The following is a 13,211-nucleotide window of genomic DNA, read 5'->3' as shown; positions in this document are numbered from 1 at the left end:
GATTCCAGTGCTTATTGTTCAGTAGATACATATAGTGGAAGCTGTCTATATAACTTAAACATATATAATTGTAACATCAGAAGAGTAAAAGCAGAACAGACAACAGAGTTAAAAAACATCTTATTTGACTCAACATATTCAAAATATTAATCAATATGCTATTTTTTTCACATTTTACAACACAACTATAGAACATTATTGTTTTCTCTGAAATATAGTATTTTGATAGTAAATAAACAAACCTACTTTTCTGGAAAAGTCTCAGTCTCGGAGATTCAGCCTAACTGTCCCACTGGTATTTATCAGAACCTCTGTCCTGACCTGGACTTCAGAAAACAGTCATCCTTAGCATTAATTGTCTTTTCTTTGATGGTTCTCTGGTACTATCTATCTATATATTTTGATCACTTAATAGTCCAGTTTCATTAAATGTAACCAAAATTTCCAGTAAGCTCCCAGGAGCACTAGGTTCTAAGGACAACTCTAATCTCAAACAACACAAATAGCAGCAACTTGACAGGCCTCAACTGAACTTGAGGTGGACAAATATATCACTACTTTCTTTTTCATAATGTAAATAGAAACTTGCCAAAGCAGTGCAGAAATGGCAGTTTCAGTGCCAGGACAATCTGACTAAGAAGCTTTCACAGGGTAGTATCAGCACAATGCCAGTATCCTAAGGACCCATAACTCATTTCAAAAAACTCAGAATGTGGGACTGGTGGTACAACACCTGGTTGAGTGCACACACTACAGCGCACAAGGACCTGAGTTCAAGCCCCCTGTCCCACCTGCAGGGGGAAAGCTTCACAAGTGGTGAAGCAGGGCTGCAGGTGTCTATTTCTTTTCCTCTTTTTTATTTTTATTATCTTTATTTATTGGATAGAGACAGCCAGAAATTGAGAGGGATGGGAGAGATAGAGGAGAGAGACAGAGAGAGACCTGCAGCCCTGCTTCACCCACTTGTGAAGCTTTCCCCCTGTAGGTGGGAACCAGAGGTTTGAACCTGGGTCCTTGCACACTCTAATTTGAGCGCTTAACCAGGTGTGCCACTACCCAGCCCCCTTCTCTTCCTCTCTATCTCCCCTTCCCCTCTCAATTTCTGTCTCTATCCAGAAAATAAAGATAATTTAAAAATGAAAATTAATAAATAAAATAAAATAAAAACACAGAATGCTCCACACCCCTAACTCACTGGGTTATAAAGCCTTCAGGTGCCTCTTGTATCTGCCAGGCACAGAAAGAGGGCTGGACAAGTTACTTCTTATCCCATCAGTCCACATGGGGCTCCTCAGTGACCTTGCATCTTTTAGAATTATCAGTGGAAAAAAAACTGGATGGCAACTCAGTGAGTCACAACTGCAGGAAGATAACTAAATTCTTCAGAACATGAGACAAAGGAGAAAGGTGCACACAAGTTAGAGAATAAGGCATTCTTTTAGACTAGTAATAGAAGCAATGCTAAAAGCTGATCTCACAAAACCCTTCATCTGTAATGTACTCTCTGTTTTTAAAGAATCCTATACATATTAGATCAAAGTTTTCCAGTGGCCAGGGAAGTGACTCACAGGACTTGTTCATTTGAGGCTCCAGGTTCATTCCTAGCACTAAACATGCCAGATCCGTGCCAATTACAGGCTTCTCTGTAATAATAATAAACAAGTAAATCATTTCTTTTAAATGAATGTTTTCTGGTCATGCAGTTCAGGTGGCATACTCACAAACTGCTGAAGATGAATTAAAATATTGTTACTCAAATTTATAACTAAATTTTAGTATTAATATTTCTAAAAAATTCACAAGTTAACATTGGAGTTGCTTCTCTTCAACTCAGTTTCTTTGATCTCTATTAAAAAATACAAACAGATAAAAGTGTTCTTTACTTCAGCATTTCTGAGATAATCCTACTTTTGAGATTGCTCTTATGACGACACAAATTAATAATTCCTCCTTACTTCCTCCTAATTCCACAATGTCAATATCCATACTGGCTTCAAAATATCATATATATTAACTTTTGAGGAATTTCTATGTCCATTAATAAGGGCTTTTCATCATAACACTTAATATTTCTAAAAAATTCACAAGTTAACATTGGAGTTGCTTCTCTTCAACTCAGTTTCTTTGATCTCTGTTAAAAAATACAAACAGATAAAAGTGTTCTTTACTTCAGCATTTCTGAGATAATCCTACTTTTGAGATTGCTCTTATGACGACACAAATTAATAATTCCTCCTTACTTCCTCCTAATTCCACAATGTCAATATCCATACTGGCTTCAAAATATCATATATATTAACTTTTGAGGAATTTCTATGTCCATTAATAAGGGCTTTTCATCATAACACTTAAATGTATTGTGTGTGTGTTTGTGTTTGCATCACTGAGGCCAATTTTTTTCCCACACGTACATGGGGAAGTGGAGCAAAGAGAGAGTGCGAGATACTATGACATCAGAGTATCCTCCTGGACATGGCACTCCCATGTCACTTGCTGAGGCTCAAACTAGGGCTCTAACCAAGGCTAGATGCATGGCAAGGCAGGTGCACTACAAGGTGAGTTCTTTCCCACCCTCTACTATCTATTCAAACATCAAAAACATAAATATCTGCAAACCCCAGACCTATTTATTCCAATTATTTGTTCACAATTATCTTATGTGCAGATGAAAATATTTCCCATTCTTGCTTTGTTTAAGGCTGTGTTCTCAACACACTAGTGTGGCAGGACATGTGAGAATGGGCAAGAGGTTACAGGGACAATGTTCATGGGAAAGGAAAGGCTGGGCTAGCTAGCCATCACAGCTGAGCATGTGTGGGCAAAGCTTGCATCTAGAAACCTTTCCACAAAACAATCTTTCCTAGCATCTAACAATTCAGAAATAAAACAAAATTAGGGTACCTTATTTAGTTGCATACAGGGTAAGGTAAGCATACCCCCACCATGCTATAAATCTCATATTTAGCCTTCAAATAAGGACCTGGTCTCCTACCATGTTCTCCACACCCAATTATGAACTAGAGACAGCAACTGGGGAACGGTTCAGTGGTAAAGCACAAGGCTTTCACAGGCTCAATCCCTGGCAGTGAATATGTGTCCCATGATCACTGTCCCTGTAACCTCTTACCCATTCTCACATGTCCTGCCACTCTAGTACTCTGGTCTTTGCGCTTTGCGCCATGTACGCTTAACCTGCTGCGCTACCACCTGACTCCCTAAATAACTATTTTTATAACTCAATGATATCAATAATCTCCTTAAATTTTAACAGTCAGTGAGAAGTAAAATGTTCCCATTCTAATTTGCCCTTACCCATCACATCTAACCACACTAAATCACAAATCACTAGCTAGGTGGATCCTTTCTAAAGCAATGGAACTGCAGCAAAGAATGTGGGTTTGTCACCTGTATCTAGTTTTATGGCAGAGGGTGGGGGAGACAGCACAACGGTTATGCAAAAAGACTCTCATGCTTGAGGCTCTAAAGTTCCAGGTTCACCCACACCACCATAAACCAAAGCTGAGTAGTGCTCTGGTGTTTCTGTGTCTCCATTAAAAGGGGGATATATATATATATATATATATATATATATATATATATATATATATATATATATGTCTGACATCCCCGCAGCCCAAATCACAGCAACATTTATATCTGTTATATATGGTTTAAAATTTCTCACCCCAGGAATGCAGAAGCCCAGATAGAAATATGTTTCTTTCTGCTGACAATCCTCAAATTCTAATTCTAAAAACATTCACAGAGGTTGACAAGTGGCTCACTGGTGTGTGTGCGTGTGCATGTGTGTGTGCATGTGTGTGTGTGTAAAAGAATGAAAAAATTGGTTCTGGAGTAGTGGTATTGGGTAGCTACAATGTCCCAGTGCCATATTTAAAAAAGTATTCATGGCTAAGAGGCATTTCACGTTATAAAGCACATACTTTACCATGAGTAAGTGGTCTAGCACCTGGGAACCATACCTGTATATGGGAAGTTTTGTGAGCAGTGCTGCAGTGCTATGGTGTTTCTCCTTTTCTCGCCTTCTATTTAAAAAGACAGTCTCCAGAGAGGGAGTTGAAGAGGAACTCTGGGATCATGTAAGCAACTGAGTCCCAATGATAACTCAGATGAAGGAAAAAAAATCTAGGGTAGAGGAGACAGCATAAAGGTTGTGCAAACAAACTCTCATGCTTGAGGCTCTAAGGTCCCAGGTTCAACTCTCCACACCACCATAAATGAGAGCTGAGCAATACTTTGGTTAAAAACAAAAAAACAAACAAAAAGAGTAAGATTCCGAGTTCAGTCCCCAGTACCACATGTGGACATCAGCTCTGGTTCTCTTTCATTTCCCTCTCTCTTACATGTTAATAATAATGATAATAAAAATTCAAGGGGCCGGGTGGTGGCGCACTTGGTTGAGTGCACATGTTACAATGCGCAAGGACCTGGGTTCGAGCCCCCCCCCCACCTGCAGGGAAAAGCTTCATGTGCGGTGAAGCAGTATTGCATGTATCTCTCTGTCTCTCTCCCTATCACCCCCTTCCCTCTCAATTTCTGGCTGTCTCTATCCAATAAATAAATGTAATTTGAAAAAAGAGAAAATTACAAAACAAGCTAAAAAATAATTAAAATCCATTTTTTCCTTCCTAATTTTATTCCTTAATTTCTAATCCTGACTTTCTATGTGAGCTGTAGTTTTAGCTGAGCAGTGCTCTGTTTCTACCATGAAAATAAATAAATCTTTAAAAATAATTTGAGTTGGGATATAGTTTCTCATAATTTTTTTTTTTTACAAGTTTTATTTACAAAATGGAAACACTGACAAGACCATAGGATAAGAGGGGTACAGTTCCACACAATTCCCACCACCAGTCTCAAAGGTTTTAAAACTTAAGGACCACTGACTAATTATTCTGAAAAGAATTAAGTAACTTTCTGCTTACTACCTGCACACGAGACAAATAAGATTTAGACTGTCTTTGCTACATATCGCAAAAACATTGTTGAATGCTCACTAAACTTAACTAAAGCAAATAATGTTTGAAAAACACTCTATAAGTCTGTGACACAAAGTAGGTATATTTTTGTTAGAACTATTATTATTATTACCATCATTTTACCCGAGCAGGTCTCAGCTCTGGTTTATGATGGTGGTGAGAACTGAACCTGGGAACTCAGAGTCTCAGAATGAAAGTCGTTTGCAAAACCAGTCTGCTGTCTCCCCAGGCCTAGAATAATTATTTCTAAATAAGAGGTAAACATTTCAGCACATTCTGTGAACGCTGGCAACGCCAGAGGCACAGACCCAAAGACTAATTATGAGCTCTCTCTCTCACGCCCCTTGTACACCTCCTGTAACAAACAAACAGGCAGTCGCCCGGAGGTAGCGCAGCGGGTTAATTGCACTTGGCACAAAGCACAAGGACCGGCGTAAGGATCCCGGTTCGAGACCCCAGCTCCCCGGGACCTGCAGGGGAGTTGCTTCACAGGTGGTGAAGCAGGTCTGTAGGTGTCTTTCTCTCGCCGTCTCTGTCTTCCCCTCCTCTCCCCATTTCTCTCTATCCTATCCAACAACGACATCAACAACAACAATAATAACTACAACAACAATAAAACAAGGGCAACAAAAGAAAATAAATAATAATAAAAAATCTAAAGAAAGAAAACATAAAGTTTGCAGATAGGCCCCTGGTTACTCTACAAGGTTGTGCGATACCGGGGTGTGGCAAACAGTCGAGCCATGCGGAAACCTGCAGCTTTCAGAGCTATTTCGCTTCTGGCGGCGTTACGAGCGGCCGGCGAGGGAGCTGCTGCTGGCTCCCTTCTGTGGCCCGGGAACTCGCGCCAAGTACAGCAAGCAGACTGTCGCGGCCAGGCGGCCGGGAGCGCCCTACCTGTCAGCCTCCAGCGCTCGGGATACGCCAGGCGGAGCAGTTTCTTGGCTTCCGAACGTCCGGCCACCGCGCGGCGGAGCCGGGAGTCGTCTTTGGGGGTCTCCACGGCCGCAGGCAGCGCCGGTCCGCGCCCCCCTGCTTCGCTCCGAGCCCTGGCGACGCCGGCGGGACCGCGCGGAAGCCCAACACGCGGGAAGGCGGCGGCGCCGGCCCGGGCGAGTAGTCCGCACCTGCAGGCTCCTTGGTGCCGCGCCCCCGGGCCCAGGAGCCGCACGAGGCCCGACCCGCTTCCGGGCCCAGCGGAACCCCTGCCCGGGCAGCTGCTAGTCCAGCGGCGCGGGCCCTGCACCACTGAAGCATTCTCGAGGAGCCACGGCCCCAGGCTCCAAGGTCGCGCCAGCTCCAGGCCAGTCGGCCGGGGCTCAGAGAAGCGAGCGGCGGCGGGCCGCCTCACGAGCAGCCACAGCGGCCAGGCAGGAAGGCCGCGCATGGCGCTGTGTCCGACCCGCGCCTCGCAAGCCCGCTCGCCCTGCCCGGAGCGCTCCCGGCCTGAGGACCCACCGGGCCCAGCCCAGCGGAGGGCGTGAACGCTGCGCAGCCCGCCGCCCCGCCCGCTGTCACCGCCGTCACCGGCCTCATCTGGCAAAGTTCCCCTTGAGCGCCTGGGGCCTGGCCAGCCCCACCGCGCCCCTCCGCCAGCGCGAGCCCCCGCCCCCAAGGACGGTGAACCCAGCGCAGCTCCATCACCTGGAGAAAGACCCCACCCTCGGGGGCCTCCCTACTGCGGCCCCCACCGCACAGCCAAGCACCCAGCGCGCCTCAGGAGCAGATTGGAGGAGGCGGAGGAAAGGGATGTACCGCCGCGCCTGCGCACTGCGCACCGGGGAAGCTTTTTCGCGCTTCAGTCGTCTTCCTTGAGAGTTTCGGAAGCGGCGCGACTCCTTTCTCAGGCGGGCGGTCTCCGCAGAGCGCGCAGACGCTATCGCACTATGCCCGGCAGCTGGAAGGCAGGAGGCTGTGAGCCGAACCGGCCTCGTGGGGGGTGACCCGGGCTGCAGCAGCTCACCGGGTGTGACGGTGCCGCCCAGCTGGAGGGAACGTCGCTGAGGGCCAGCGTGGTTCGGGAAGCCGTGTTGAGAAGTAATATTTTCGGAGCGGTGAAATTTAAGTATCAGAGAAGAGTTACTAGAGTGAGTTGAAATGCAAAAGTGGTTTTGTTTAAGTCACCCTTCCTCGCAAAAAGACTAATCAGAAGGAAAGCCGGAGCAAAGTCTGTTCTTTTTTTCCCTCTCTCTCCCTCTGTCCTCCCCTAGCTCTCTTCCTCTCCCCCCTGCTATCCCCCTTTCCCGAGGTTAAGGGGGCCCCATCCCTGGAAATAATGCAATACCAGGTAGGTGTGTGGAGTGAACAGATCAAGCCCCTTTTAGATTCCCTGCTCCAATGATCAATTTAGTATATTGACCTCGGATAGAGGGTACAGCAGATAGTAAACGGATAAGAACAGATACTGTATTTGATTTTAATCAAAAAAAAGTGGAGAATAGAGCAGAGTCTTAAACCTATTAGCACCCAAGGAGATGTCATGATAGCTTACAACTGTGTAAGCTGGGGGATGGTGATGGGTCCATCCTGGTACTTTTTTAATACTCATGGTTGAGAAAGACATACATTATCTTGACTTTTGGTGTCTAAGTTCAAAAATGAATTTAAAGTTTTATAGATTGATGGTGATGCACTGGAAGTAGGTATGTTCCTTTAGTGAGAGATTTTTCAAGGATGCTTGAAAAGGGCCTTGTTCCTCACCTCATGCATCCTGCTGCCTCCTGCTTAAATTAAGTGAAAGCTGTGTTAAAGAATGACATACTTCCCTTTCTTTTATAAAAAAGTGGCAATTTAAACTCAAATCTCTGCGTGCTATTCTTTTTCTCTTACCCAGAAAACTGGTTGCTAAGGCTGGAGAAGGCAAGACTTTGCTTTCTGCCCTCCCAAAGACATACTCTAGGCTTTTGGAGCCAGCACTTTTTGGGACCCGGAGTTAGCACATAAATAAGTTAAGTGCAGGGAGTCCGGCAGTAGTGCAGCGGGTTAAGCGCATGTGGCACAAAGTGCAAGGACCAGCATTAAGGATCCCGGTTCGAGCCCCCGGCTCCTCACCTGCAAGGGAGTTGCTTCACAGGCGGTGAAGCAGGTCTGCAAGTGTCTCTTTTTCTTCCTCTCTCTGCCTTCCCCTCCTCTCTCCATTTCTCCCTGTCCTAACAATGACGACATCAATAATAATAACTACAACAACAAAAAACAAGGGCAACAAAAGGGAAAATAAATATAAAAAAAATCCTTTAAAAAAATTAAATAACTCAAGTGCAGCACACACATAACGTTTCTGTTTTCTGTGTTCGCTGCATTCTTAAACCATCAGTCAGATAATCTGAAAATAATTATCACTATATAGTGACATGCTGGGGGCATGGTTAAGCACACATGTTGCAACATGCAAGAACTGAGTTCAAGCCCCTGGTTCTTACCTGCAGGGGTAAAGCTTTGCGAATGCTAAAGCGCTGCTGCAACTACTTTTTTTTTAAAATTTTTTATTTATTTTCCCTTTTGTTGCCCTTATTGTATTTCATTGTTGTAGTTATTATTGTTGTTGTTATTGATGTCATTGTTAGATAGGACAGAGAGAAATGGAGAGAAGCAGGAAAGACGGGGAGAGAAAGACACCTGCAGATCTACTTTATCGCCTACTTAGCTCCGGCTTATGGTGGAGCTGGGCATCTCTCTTTCTCTTCCAAAAGATTCTAGAGAAAAGATGCTATGGATTGAATTGTGTTCCCCTCAAAAAAGACATGTTGAAATCCTAACCCTCCCTATCTAAATATGTAAACCTGTGTGTGTGTGTGTGTGTATGTGTGTGTGACTATTTAGAGATAGTTGTTGCAGATATAGTTAAACTGAGATGAGGCCAAGTTGGAGTAGGTATGAGATGTCCTTATAAAAAGATAAGCATGGGGTGGGGGGAGATAGCATAATGGTTATACAAAGAGACTCTGATGCCTGAAGTTCTAAAGTCCCAGGTTCAATCCCCTATACTACCATAAGCCAGAACTGAACAGTGCTCTGGTTAAAAAAAACTATGTGAAGACAGGAAAACATGGAGAAAAATGCGATATGATTAAGACAGAAATGGGAGTTATGCAGTTGCAAACAAAGGAATGTTAAAGATTGCCAACAAATCACCACCAGCTACAAAGAGGTAAAGGATTCCTTTACTGGCTTCAGAGGGAACATAACCTTACCAACACCTCGATTCCAGACTTCAGAAATCAAGCCTTGAGCCAGGTGGTGGCACACCTGGTTGAGTCCACAGTTACAGTGCGCAAGGACCTGGGTTTGAGCTCCCGGTCTCCACCTGCAGGGGGGAAAGCTTTTCGAGTGGTGAAGCAAGGCTGCAGGTGTCTCTGGCTCTCTCCCTATCTCCTCCCTTCTCAACTACTGGCTATTTCTATCTAATAAATAAAAAAAAAAAAATCAAGCCCCTAGACCCATGAAATTATTTTTATTTATATTTATATTTATTGGAAAGAGACAGAGAAGAAAGATGTCATAGCAATGATACACCATCCACATCTATGGAGATGCTCTAGCGCTACCTTCAATGCTCCCATGTAGTATCAGCAATAGAACCTAGAGGGTCATGCACAACAACTATCTCCTGGCTTCTAACTTGCTTGTTGTTGTTGTTATTGAGGCTTCCCTGCTCTAGGCAGACAGGGACAAAGAGAAGTGAGAAAGATGCCATAGCATCAAAGCTTTCTTCAGTGTGGTGAAGATTAAGCTCAAACCTGAGTCATGCACTTGACAAAGCAGAACATTTAGATTTAATCTAAGTAAACTATTTGCTGGCTGTAAATTGCTACTTAAAAAATATTTATTTATCTATTTATTTTTTTCTCCAGGGTTATCGCTGGGGCTCGGTGCCTGCACTACAAATCCACTGCTCCTGTAGGCTAATTTTTCCCTTTTGTTGTTGTTATTGCTGTCGTTGTTGGATAGAACAGAAAGAAATCGAGAGAGGAGGGGAGACAGAGAGGGGGAGAGAAAGACAGACATCTGCAGACCTGCTTCACCACTTATGAGATGACCTCCTTGCTGGTGGGGAGCCAGGGGTTCCAACTGGGATTCTTGCAGGGGTCCTTGTACTTTGCACCCTGTGCGCTTAACCCACTGTGCTACCGCTCAGCCCCCCCAAAAATAATTACTTATTAACACGAATGCTAGGGAGCCAGAGTATCGCTGTAGCACATGCAGTGCTAGGAATTGAACTCAGAACCACATGACCCTATATGGATGCTGGATGACCTTTTTTTCTTCTTTTTTGGTCTCCAGGGTTATTGCTGGGGCTTCAGTGCCTGTACTATTAATCCACTGCTCCTGGAGGTCATTTTTGTTGTTCTTGTTGTTTATCGTGTCACCTGTGAAGTGACCCCCCTCCAGGTGGGGAACCGGGGGCTCAAACCGGGATACTTATGCCAGTCAATGCACTTTGTGCCATGTACGCTTAACCCACTGTGCTACCACCCAACCCCCCTTTATTTTTTTTACTTTATTTTTTTTTAATTTAAAAAATAAAAATAAATAAAAAATAAAGACAGACACCTGAAGACGTGCTTCACCGCCTGTGAAGTGACTCCCCTGCAGGTGGGGAGCCGGGGGCTCGAACCAGGATCCTTACACCAGCTCTTGCGCTTTGCACCATGTGCGCTTAGCCCGCTGTTATTTTTTTCACTTCTAAGGCCGTGCCTTCACTTGCTTTCTTTTTTCTTTTTTTTTTTTACATGTTTTATTATCTTTATTTATTTATTGGATAGAGACAGAAATTGAGAGGGAAGTTGATGATAGAGAGGGAAAGAGAGACACAGAGACACCTGCAACATTGCTTCACCACCTGCAAAGCTTTCCCCCCTGCAGATGGGGACCAGGTCCTTGTGCACTGTAATATGTGTAACATGTACACTCAACCAGGTGTACCACCACCTGGCCCTTTTCACTTGCTTTCTAAGCCACTTTTACACCTGTTATAATTTCTGGGTGGGCTTCATTTATTATTCTTTCCTCTTAAGTAAGGGGAAAGTGGCCTGATTTCATCAAGTTTTCTCCAGATTCTCTTCCCTCTCAGTAATAGGACAAAAACAAAACATCCCAGTCACAAAAAGCTCTGTATTTCAGTGGAACTGGGGTTCAGACCCCCTTGTATTTCCCCACTTTGGGATTACAGATTAAAATTCATTTGGGGGTCCAGAAGGAAGGATTTCTGGTGTGTGTAATTGCTTCTCCGCTGGACATGGACATTAGTCTATCCATACTCCCAGCCTATCTCTGTCTTTCCCTAGTAGTGTAGGGCTCTGTTGAGGTCATCTGCCCAAAGAGGTCAGAATGGGATTATAGTAGCACTATGGTGGCTGAAAGGCAATAAGATATAAAGCAGGTGGGGGCTGGATGGTGGTACACCTGGCAAAGCACACACATTAAAGTACGCAAGGACCTGAGTTCAAGCCCCCTGGTTCCCACCTGCAGGGGGAAAGAAAGCTTCATGAGTGGCAAAGCAGGGATACAGGTATCTCTCTGTCTCCTCCTCCTCTCAATTTCTGGCTGTCTCTATCCAATAAATAAAGATAATAAAAAAGTTAAAGTCACTGTCAGTGACAGTTGTATGAAAAATAAAAACTATCTCATGCATTAAAAAAAGATATAAAGCAGGAAAAAATGTTTAATAAACAGCAACCAAAGATTAGGGTTAGAACCAATAACAATAGGGACCCTAGGGTAAAATGAAGTTAGGAAGTCTGTTTTAGGTGTGTTCCTGGGAGCCCAGGACTTTAGTAATCTTTACTAAAGATTACTAGTTTACATGAAAGTGGACTAGAAATGTTATCTGGTAGGATGTTGTCAGAGTGGAAAATGGAACTTGAGAGCTGGGTTAGGGTACATAGTGGTTCCCATACCTGAGGGAAAAAAAAAAAAAAAAAATATATATATATATATATATATATATGATTGATAGTTTGCCACATCAATCTAAACCAGGGCCCATGTATATTAATTAGCATAGGAACATACATAACCTCTGGGTCCCTGTCAGCCCAAGCTCACAGTCCATGGTCACAGCACCCTGCCATTATTATTTGTTTGCTTTTACTTGTTAAGGAAGTTCTGGGAAAATAATTCATGGACCTAACATCTGTCTTTAGTTGCTGTGCAGTTGTCTCCCCAAGGCTCTGCCACTTTACACAGAGTATTGTGGTACTTTCAGGGCTTTCCCCAACCAATCCTGTCCCCACGTCACTCTGGGGTATTGACCTAAAAAGCCAGCCTACTCTCCCTCCCCTCGCTCGCTCTCTTGCCCAGTGGTGAGGTAGCAGGGGATGGCCATTTTTTGGCTGGTTCCATGTGGCCTGAACCACCCGTCTGACCCAACAATAAAGATTTGTGTTCCGCTTGGGAGGCAGAGCCAAGATGGCAACTGGAAAGTAGCAGCACCCGTGGGCTCTGACATCAACTGCTAGAAAGCCTTGAAATCCTGGCCTTCAGTGGGACAAGCAAGGAGGCATCCTAAAGGTATACCAGGGAGGTGATTATAATTCAATTTGGGTTAAAAATTAGAGCAAAAAGAAAGGAAATTTCTTGATTATTTCTCTCAGCCCCCCTCTCCCCATAACCAGACCCTGGGGGTAGGGAGCTGCTGCTAACAGGCTCCCTGTGGAGCTCCTTTCTTTACCAAGATTCATGGCCCACTGGGGTGCCATTAAACCCTGCTTCCAAATTTCTAGGCTATTTTTGTTGTTCCTCTGAGTAAGGGACTTAGACCCATTCAAGTGACAATTAGCTAATCAAGCAAGCCTCACCCACCCTGGGAAAGACTGCTTGAAAGTTTTTTTTTTTTCTTTTTTCCCCTGCTTGTTTTGTATTGTGTTTTCTTTCTCAATCAGTTGTCTAGACTCAAAGTACATAGGCTAACAGGGAGCTGTCCAAGCTGTAGATTCACTGCTTGGGCTTTTTACTCTGTTCTATTTTACAAATACTATTATATATACACACGCATATCCCTTCCCCCCCTCAGGTGACCAAAATTAACTCTTAGTATACTTTCCATTGCTAGACAACAAGAATTATCACCCACTGTGAGAGAAACTTGTCTCACTTTTCATACCTCCTCTATACACTATCGCCCTTCTCCCATCTCCAAGCCAATTAAAAAATATATATATATATAACTCTCCTTTCATTGCTTTTTTTTTCTGTTTCCTTCTTTTCTTTTTT

The 13,211-nt window shown here is 43.9% G+C and overlaps 1 protein-coding gene and 1 non-coding gene across 2 annotated transcripts in view; both read right to left on the bottom strand.

Annotated features, from left to right (window-relative positions):
* The window catches only part of ABCB10 (ATP binding cassette subfamily B member 10), a 59,298-nt gene extending 52,741 nt beyond the window's left edge, over nt 1-6,557 (bottom strand). The window contains exon 1 of the mRNA XM_016195139.2: nt 5,898-6,557. Within this exon, the coding sequence (XP_016050625.2) occupies nt 5,898-6,387 (490 nt within the window). The 5' untranslated portion in view covers nt 6,388-6,557. The remainder of the gene's footprint in view (nt 1-5,897) is intronic.
* A 693-nt stretch (nt 6,558-7,250) lies between these two features.
* On the bottom strand, nt 7,251-7,435 carry LOC132539217 (U2 spliceosomal RNA). The gene has a single exon (XR_009550508.1). It is a non-coding gene; the product is annotated as a U2 spliceosomal RNA (small nuclear RNA).
* Between the last annotated feature and the right edge of the window lie 5,776 nt (nt 7,436-13,211).

The sequence above is a fragment of the Erinaceus europaeus genome, chromosome 6, assembly GCF_950295315.1.
Source record: "Erinaceus europaeus chromosome 6, mEriEur2.1, whole genome shotgun sequence".
Taxonomy (NCBI): Eukaryota; Metazoa; Chordata; class Mammalia; order Eulipotyphla; family Erinaceidae; genus Erinaceus; species Erinaceus europaeus.
This window is presented reverse-complemented; position numbering and strand designations above follow the sequence as displayed.